This window comes from Ixodes scapularis, unplaced genomic scaffold (genome assembly GCF_016920785.2).
Source record: "Ixodes scapularis isolate PalLabHiFi unplaced genomic scaffold, ASM1692078v2 PGA_scaffold4__175_contigs__length_147842914, whole genome shotgun sequence".
Classification (NCBI taxonomy): domain Eukaryota; kingdom Metazoa; phylum Arthropoda; class Arachnida; order Ixodida; family Ixodidae; genus Ixodes; species Ixodes scapularis.
In genome coordinates this window covers 79,838,681-79,848,050 of record NW_024609879.1, presented here as the reverse complement: position 1 = coordinate 79,848,050, position 9,370 = coordinate 79,838,681, and the positions used below count along the sequence as shown (strand labels likewise).

Below are 9,370 nucleotides of genomic sequence, written 5' to 3'. Positions count from 1 at the left end.
AACCCTTTGTGGCTGCTCTGGCTGCTCCGTGGAGCCGTGGAACGCCTCCATGTTTTTCACTCAAATAAGGAGACACATAAATGCGCGACTCCTTGAATTGGGTGGCGACACGCGCCACCTAAGGGACAGCGCTCAAACTAAAAAAAAAAAGAAAAAGAAAGAAAACAACAGTTTTTGCTCTGAGCGTTTCGCCAGACATGAACGTGTTCCACAGCACTCTTCACACATACGCGACATACAGACACCATAGGATGTTATATATGAACGCGTTCACAAACAGCACAAGGTACAACATGATATATTGACACGCTACATTCCTATACACACGACCAGCTTATATACTGCTGTCTTTTCTGTGACCGATTAGGGTGGTGACCACTGTCATATCTTGCATAAATACGAAAAGACGGCAAGATTTACCCGTATATATTATTTTCCTCTACTTCTCTTAGGAAAGTGCTCGTACCTCTAATGTAACCCATTGCAAAAGTGAACTGCAGGTTATAAATAAATTTGAATAGTGGATACAAGTCACGATTTGATCAGTTTCGTTTTCTCGCTAGCCTACACTTCAAGTATACAGAAGCCTGTTTAATTAATTGTATTAATTATCGAAACCATTTTCTGCAATCACAACTTTCTGAACACGCTAATGCATTTTCTTTTCTCTTTTTACATATCCGAATTTTTTCAGCGGCGGTTGAGTACACGTTGAGTACACTGAGCACGCCCAGGTGATTCTGGGACGCCTTTTTCGGAAATTGATACCGGGCAGCGATGTCCGTGACGTCACTGCCGGAAACGTGAAGACAAGCAAAACTTTTTTTTTTTTTTACGTTTTGTGAAGAGCTTGTTGCGGGTTGTTGTGTCCAGTGTTGGGGCAGGGTGAGGCGGCGGTGGTGGCGTGTTTTTGTTGCAGTGCCATGCGCTAAAGAACCGAGTCCAGATTCACGGAACAATCTTGCGCCAAAAATGTACGTATGACAACAGCTCCGGAGCAGTCTTTCTACGATCAAATCAACATGACCTACAACAGCGTTCAGTTACTTGGTCGTGACGACCAACGGACATTTATTTTTCTACGTGCTCTTCCGTCGGTTCCCAATTTTAAGCAGCAAGAAAAAAGAAGGAAGTACTCGAAACCGGCCACGACAAACTCGAACGCTGGATCCACAAACCCCCGGGAAAAGCGACAACGGCAACCATGACACCGACCGTGCGAGCGCGGCAGAATTTGGGCCTAGCAGGCAATCCACTCGGCGCAGCGTTGCTCCGACGGTCCTTGCCCAAGACCGTGTGCCCGCGACCGGCTGGCTTGCTGGATGGGATACCCGCCCGCGCGACTCTTGTGGTTCCTTCCCGTATTATAATTTGATCGCTGACCTCAATTTTAGATTTAGAGGTCAATCTTTTCCCCTTGTCATCTCCTTTTCTCCGAGGCAGCAGTGACGAACGCTGTCGTCGAAAAGGGACTCTCATCGATTGCATCTCATTGTTTTGTGTGATATGGAGCTCAAATAAACGTCGTATCGATTACCTTCGCATCACGGTATGTACACTTTGTTATTAGTATGCCATTTTTATTCTGACACGACGGGACGTGACTGTCGAACTATAACAGTTCGTGGGAGCTACGCAATGCCGGTCCCACCTTTCTTTGACGAGTGTCATATCAGTATATCGAGTGGTAATCGTAAAAGATCGGCCCCGAAGCACTTCGATCAAACACGCGCGTCCGGTCCGAGTGTGCATAGGTATTTACGTGGATGTTGCTGACACTCGTAGTTGAAACTCAGTTTTGTAACGTCGGCTCGCTACTGCATCTCCGAGGCCGCGAAAAGCGCCGCGGAGATTCTTTTCCATCTACGTCGCTTTGCTGGCTTTGCAAACGACTGACACGGGCCTTTTTGTCCAACTATCACATTTGGGTTGACTCACAGATCAGTGGGTTGACTTCAGAGGAACGAGCTGGGGGCATACTCCTTGACACTCCGGAGGAGTGCGCGAAGTAAAGGGTAAAGGCAGATGTCACGAAAACCGGACATGACGTCACGGACGTCAAACTAGTACTCTGCCTTGTTGCTCTGCCCCGTATCGACCTCCGAAAAAGGCGTCCCGGTGATTCTAGCGAAGCCCGTCCACCGGTCCTCTCCGAAGCGTTGTTGCAGTTTTCTTCTTTTCGCTACAATCGTTTCTGCTTAAGTGCGTGTCTTTCAAATATGCGTTCTATGCGATCGCGCTCGCGCCAAGAGGACAGTGCAGAATTGCCGTGGATGAAGAAAGAATAAAACAATTAAAACAGGGACAACACAACCACATCTTTCAACTAGCAACAGACTAAACTTTCAAACAGCGAGCAGCCGACTATACCCAGTAGGAGTAGGGAAAGAAGGGGGAGAGAAGGAAAGGAAAGAAAAGAAACACGAAGTGCAAGTCAGGGTAGTAGGGTTATCTCGGATTTTAAAAATTCAACCTCAGTTTTCGTCAACAGGAGGGAAGGGTTAGACACGTTGTTTTTTGCTGTGGTCATCGCGAATGATTCTATGATTTCCCTGCCGAATCTGCTGTCATGTCCCTCCAGGATTTTTGTGTCATCAAAAATGGGATGACAACGCAAACACGAACGGGCATGTATGACTATGGGATGATAAGAATCTGGAGAGGCCTTAGAAACTTCATTGTGGTGTTCGCGGAGTCTGTGATTGGTGCATCTGCCGGTCTGTCCTATGTATTGATGGCCGCAGCTCAAGGGGATGGAGTAAACTTTCTTCTCTTTGCATGGAATGAATTTCTTTTCGTGTTTGACGGTGCAGCCAATTGGAATCCGGTTGTTGTTCACTTGTTGACATAGTTGTTTAAGACGCATGCGGCACGAGAAGACGACATTCGTGTCGAACTTTGAAGCAATGGATTTTATCCGGTGGGCTGAATTGTGTACGTAAGGAATGACGGCGAATCGGGCTTTCTTTTTTGTGGATGGTGAGTGGCGATCAGGCCCGCGAATCATCCTTTCCAATACAGATCGGAGAAGGTCGACGGGAAACCCTGCCCTGACGAGCCTCATGTGCTGCAACTTGAAGCTATCTTCTGAAAGATGACAGCAAGACTTCGTGAACGATGAAGAAAACAACGATTTGATGATACCGTGTTTTACCGACTTCGAATGGGCGCTAGAAAACGGTAAGACAGGTTTGGCAGACATTTGTTGAAATGCCCAGCAGAGTCCAGTGGCACTGACATGAAGCCGCAAATCCAGGTACTTAAGACCTTCATTCGATGGTTCTTCTTTCGTGAATGTAAGGCCTGAAGAACAAGCGGAAAAAACCGCTGTAATGCTATCTGGAGAAGTTCGAGCAGGATGAATGATTAGGTAATCGTCTACATATCTGAAAACATGGCAGCCAGGGGTGGAGATGTCCAGTTGTGCTTTTATAGCTCTGTCAACGAATAAAAGGAACAATTCGCTGAGAACAGGGGCGAGACATGAACCGATGCAAACGCCCTTTTTTTGGCGGTAGATCCCTCTTTCATGTTCGACTAAGGTGGACTGGAGATATAGATGAGTCAGGTCCACGAATCCAGAAACGGAGACACCGGAGGAATTCTGAAAATCCACAGCTCCGTGCTCAAAGATGGCGTCGGAGATTGAGGCAAGCAAAGTGGTAGGATCTAGATTGAAATACATGTCTTCTATGTCAAGTGAAAAAATAGAGTGGGGCAAGGAGAAGGAATGTTGGGAACTGATGACAGAGATGAATTCTATTGAGTTAGACACTCTAAAGGGTTGAGGGAGGTGAATGCAAGACAGATGCTTTTGTAGAAAGAGCCCGAGCTGCTTCTGCCAACAACCCTTCTCTGACACTATACTTCGGAGAGGAACTCCAGTCTTATGTGTTTTTGCAGTGAAGAAAACTGAAAGGTACTGCTTCGCTGGACTACTAATGGCGGTTTTTAAGGACGACAGGTTCAAAGACGAGCAGAGTTGTTTGGCTCTTGACCTGAGGGTCCCAGACGGACGAGATTTCAGTTTGAGAAAATTCTTTGAAAGGGCGGCGTTCACCTTATCTCCAAAATCTCCTTCCTCTAACACAACAAACACACCCGTCTTATCGGATTCTAACAGCTTTAGGTGTTCTTGACGAAGCTCTTCAACAGCGGCGAGTAGAGGGATCTTGCCTGGCTTGGGGGGTGGGTGGAAGCACACGGCGCGGATGGCGGAGCCGAGAAAATCTTGCCTCTGTGGTTCTGGGATGGCGGCGGCGACTTGATGTACTGAGGCGAGTTGGTCAACCTTCTTAGTAGGAAGGTCTGGGGCGAACTTGGGGCCTTTGGAGAGCAATTCTATGGTGTCGGACGAGATAGCAGTGTTGCACAACAGGACAGGCGGTTCCAACTGCTTCTCGTTCAGCTTGCGGCAGGACGCAGTCACTCCAGCAATCACTTCTTTCCATGAAGCTTCAAGGAGGCGAGAAGCGGCGTCGACGATGAACAGGTACGAAGGATGCGAGCGGAAGCCAGGGCCAAACAAGTTCGTCATATGGTTGGGAAGGACCCTCTCCAGAAGGCGGAGCTCTAGGGATATTTCTTTCCTCGATATCTGCATGATGCGGTAGATGGAGCCCCAGGTGTTACAGTGGAATCCAAGGACGGAGGCCACTCCAGGATGAGGGAGGCTCTTGCGTAGGTGCAAACCGAGCGAGCGGAGCCTTAGACGGAGCAAATTCATTCTTGAGATGAAGCAAGCAGCCTCGAAGAAGGAAGCGGGGTTGAATATCGATGGCTCGCAGTTGGGACTGGGACGGTACATGGCTCAGAAAAGTAGGTATGCTTGGGAGAAGAGCGTGTTGGTTTTGGTCATGGATGAAGAAAGAATAAAACAATTAAAACAGGGACAACACAACCACATCTTTCAACTAGCAACAGACGACTAAACTTTCAAACAGCGAGCAGCCGACTATACCCAGAAGGAGTAGGGAAAGAAGGGGGAGAAAAGGAAAGGAAAGAAAAGAAACACGAAGTGCAAGTCAGGGTGGTAGGGTTTGAGCACGGAGCTGTGGATTTTCAGAATTCCTCCGGTGTCTCCGTTTCTGGATTCGTGGACCTGATTCATCTATATCTCCAGTCCACCTTAGTCGAACATGAAAAAGGGATCTACCGCCAAAAAAAGGGCGTTTGCATCGGTTCATGTCTCGCCACTGTTCTCAGCGAATTGTTCCTTTTATTCGTTGACAGAGCTATAAAAGCACAACTGGACATCTCCAACCCTGGCTGCCATGTTTTCAGATATGTAGACGATTACCTAATCATTCATCCTGCTCGAACTTCTCCAGATAGCATTACAGCGGTTTTTTCCGCTTGTTCTTCAGGCCTTACATTCACGAAAGAAGAACCATCGAATGAAGGTCTTCAGTACCTGGATTTGCGGCTTCATGTCAGTGCCACTGGACTCTGCTGGGCATTTAAACAAAGGTCTGCCAAACCTGTCTTACCGTTTTCTAGCGCCCATTCGAAGTCGGTAAAACACGGTATCATCAAATCGTTGTTTTCTTCATCCTTCACGAAGTCTTGCTGGCATCTTTCAGAAGATAGCTTCAAGTTGCAGCACATGAGGCTCGTCAGGGCAGGGTTTCCCGTCGACCTTCTCCTATCTGTATTGGAAAGGATGATTCGCGGGCCTGATCGCCACTCACCATCCACAAAAAAGAAAGCCCGATTCGCCGTCATTCCTTACGTACACAATTCAGCCCACCGGATAAAATCCATTGCTTCAAAGTTCGACACGAATGTCGTCTTCTCGTGCCGCATGCGTCTTAAACAACTATGTCAACAAGTGAACAACAACCGGATTCCGATTGGCTGCACCGTCAAACACGAAAAGAAATTCATTCCATGCAAAGAGAAGAAAGTTTACTCCATCCCCTTGAGCTGCGGCCATCAATACATGGGACAGACCGGCAGATGCACCAATCACAGACTCCGCGAACACCACAATGAAGTTTCTAAGGCCTCTACAGATTCTTATCATCCCATAGTCATACATGCCCGTTCGTGTTTGCGTTGTCATCCCCTTTTTGATGACACAAAAATCCCGGGGGGACATGACAGCAGATTCGGCAGGGAAATCATAGAATCATTCGCGATGACCACAGCAAAAAACAACGTGTCTAACCCTTCCCTCCTGTTGACGAAAACTGAGGTTGAATTTTTAAAATCCGAGATAAACCTACCACCCTGACTTGCACTTCGTGTTTCTTTTCTTCCTTTCCTTCTCTCCCCCTTCTTTCCCTACTCCTACTGGGTATAGTCGGCTGCTCGCTGTTTGAAAGTTTAGTTGTCTGTTGCTAGTTGAAAGATGTGGTTGTGTTGTCCCTGTTTTAATTGTTTTATTCTTTCTTCATCCATGACCAAAACCAACACGCTCTTCTCCCAAGCATACCTACTTTTCTGAGCCATGTACCGTCCCAGTCCCAACTGCGAGCCATCGATATTCAACCCCGCTTCCTTCTTCGAGGCTGCTTGCTTCATCTCAAGAATGAATTTGCTCCGTCTAAGGCTCCGCTCGCTCGGTTTGCACCTACGCAAGAGCCTCCCTCATCCTGGAGTGGCCTCCGTCCTTGGATTCCACTGTAACACCTGGGGCTCCATCTACCGCATCATGCAGATATCGAGGAAAGAAATATCCCTAGAGCTCCGCCTTCTGGAGAGGGTCCTTCCCAGCCATATGACGAACTTGTTTGGCCCTGGCTTCCGCTCGCATCCTTCGTACCTGTTCATCGTCGACGCCGCTTCTCGCCTCCTTGAAGCTTCATGGAAAGAAGTGATTGCTGGAGTGACTGCGTCCTGCCGCAAGCTGAACGAGAAGCAGTTGGAACCGCCTGTTCTGTTGTGCAACACTGCTATCTCGTCCGACACCATAGAATTGCTCTCCAAAGGCCCCAAGTTCGCCCCAGACCTTCCTACTAAGAAGGTTGACCAACTCGCCTCAGTACATCAAGTCGCCGCCGCCATCCCAGAACCACAGAGGCAAGATATTCTCGGCTCCGCCATCCGCGCCGTGTGCTTCCACCAACCCCCCAAGCCAGGCAAGATCCCTCTACTCGCCGCTGTTGAAGAGCTTCGTCAAGAACACCTAAAGCTGTTAGAATCCGATAAGACGGGTGTGTTTGTTGTGTTAGAGGAAGGAGATTTTGGAGATAAGGTGAACGCCGCCCTTTCAAAGAATTTTCTCAAACTGAAATCCCGCCCGTCTGGGACCCTCAGGTCAAGAGCCAAACAACTCTGCTCGTCTTTGAACCTGTCGTCCTTAAAAACCGCCATTAGTAGTCCAGCGAAGCAGTACCTTTCAGTTTTCTTCACTGCAAAAACACATAAGACTGGAGTTCCTCTCCGAAGTATAGTGTCAGAGAAGGGTTGTTGGCAGAAGCAGCTCGGGCTCTTTCTACAAAAGCATCTGTCCTGCATTCACCTCCCTCAACCCTTTAGAGTGTCTAACTCAATAGAACTCATCTCTGTCATCAGTTCCCAACATTCCTTCTCCTTGCCCCACTCTATTTTTTCACTTGACATAGAAGGCATGTATTTCAATCTAGATCCTACCACTTTGCTTGCCTCAATCTCCGACGCCATCTTTGAGCACGGAGCTGTGGATTTTCAGAATTCCTCCGGTGTCTCCGTTTCTGGATTCGTGGACCTGACTCATCTATATCTCCAGTCCACCTTAGTCGAACATGAAAGAGGGATCTACCGCCAAAAAAAGGGCGTTTGCATCGGTTCATGTCTCGCCCCTGTTCTCAGCGAATTGTTCCTTTTATTCGTTGACAGAGCTATAAAAGCACAACTGGACATCTCCACCCCTGGCTGCCATGTTTTCAGATATGTAGACGATTACCTAATCATTCATCCTGCTCGAACTTCTCCAGATAGCATTACAGCGGTTTTTTCCGCTTGTTCTTCAGGCCTTACATTCACGAAAGAAGAACCATCGAATGAAGGTCTTCAGTACCTGGATTTGCGGCTTCATGTCAGTGCCACTGGACTCTGCTGGGCATTTCAACAAATGTCTGCCAAACCTGTCTTACCGTTTTCTAGCGCCCATTCGAAGTCGGTAAAACACGGTATCATCAAATCGTTGTTTTCTTCATCGTTCACGAAGTCTTGCTGTCATCTTTCAGAAGATAGCTTCAAGTTGCAGCACATGAGGCTCGTCAGGGCAGGGTTTCCCGTCGACCTTCTCCGATCTGTATTGGAAAGGATGATTCGCGGGCCTGATCGCCACTCACCATCCACAAAAAAGAAAGCCCGATTCGCCGTCATTCCTTACGTACACAATTCAGCCCACCGGATAAAATCCATTGCTTCAAAGTTCGACACGAATGTCGTCTTCTCGTGCCGCATGCGTCTTAAACAACTATGTCAACAAGTGAACAACAACCGGATTCCGATTGGCTGCACCGTCAAACACGAAAAGAAATTCATTCCATGCAAAGAGAAGAAAGTTTACTCCATCCCCTTGAGCTGCGGCCATCAATACATAGGACAGACCGGCAGATGCACCAATCACAGACTCCGCGAACACCACAATGAAGTTTCTAAGGCCTCTCCAGATTCTTATCATCCCATAGTCATACATGCCCGTTCATGTTTGCGTTGTCATCCCCTTTTTGATGACACAAAAATCCTGGGGGGACATGACAGCAGATTCGGCAGGGAAATCATAGAATCATTCGCGATGACCACAGCAAAAAACAACGTGTCTAACCCTTCCCTCCTGTTGACGAAAACTGAGGTTGAATTTTTAAAATCCGAGATAACCCTACCACCCTGACTTGCACTTCGTGTTTCTTTTCTTTCCTTTCCTTCTCTCCCCCTTCTTTCCCTACTCCTACTGGGTATAGTCGGCTGCTCGCTGTTTGAAAGTTTAGTCGTCTGTTGCTAGTTGAAAGATGTGGTTGTGTTGTCCCTGTTTTAATTGTTTTATTCTTTCTTCATCCATGACCAAAACCAACACGCTCTTCTCCCAAGAATTGCCGCTTTCGGGCCCGTGCCTTCACCTGCACCGAACGTGAAATACGTATGCTAAGTTATCTAAAGCCTGGTTCAGAAAGTTGCGCTTGACTGCGTCTGACAGTATTGCGGCAGCGAGAAACCATGACATCCCTGCTGCTTATATTGCATGCCAAGAAGATTCCTTGAATAGGATTCCACGCTTCATACGAAGTACTCATGTGCCGGTGACTCGCTTTCGGTTCTCGACGCAACGCTGCCAAACGCATTCAAACGCAAGTGTCTGAACCGGCCTCAAGCATCATAGAACGCCGAGAGCATAGTTCTCTGCGCTGCACCTGATAACTTTTCCAGCAGTACTTGTCCA

The 9,370-nt window shown here is 47.8% G+C and overlaps 2 protein-coding genes across 2 annotated transcripts; one reads left to right on the top strand and one right to left on the bottom strand.

The window, feature by feature from the left end:
• Positions 1-2,452: 2,452 nt before the first annotated feature.
• Positions 2,453-4,807, bottom strand: LOC120848077 (the record flags this gene model as incomplete). The annotated part of the gene is made up of 1 exon (XM_040220007.1): positions 2,453-4,807. A coding segment is annotated over exon 1 (2,355 nt), but the record flags the coding sequence as incomplete, so codon positions are not given.
• Positions 4,808-6,451: 1,644 nt separating this feature from the next.
• On the top strand, positions 6,452-8,806 carry LOC120848078 (the record flags this gene model as incomplete). Its single annotated transcript, XM_040220008.1, has 1 exon — positions 6,452-8,806. A coding segment is annotated over exon 1 (2,355 nt), but the record flags the coding sequence as incomplete, so codon positions are not given.
• Between the last annotated feature and the right edge of the window lie 564 nt (positions 8,807-9,370).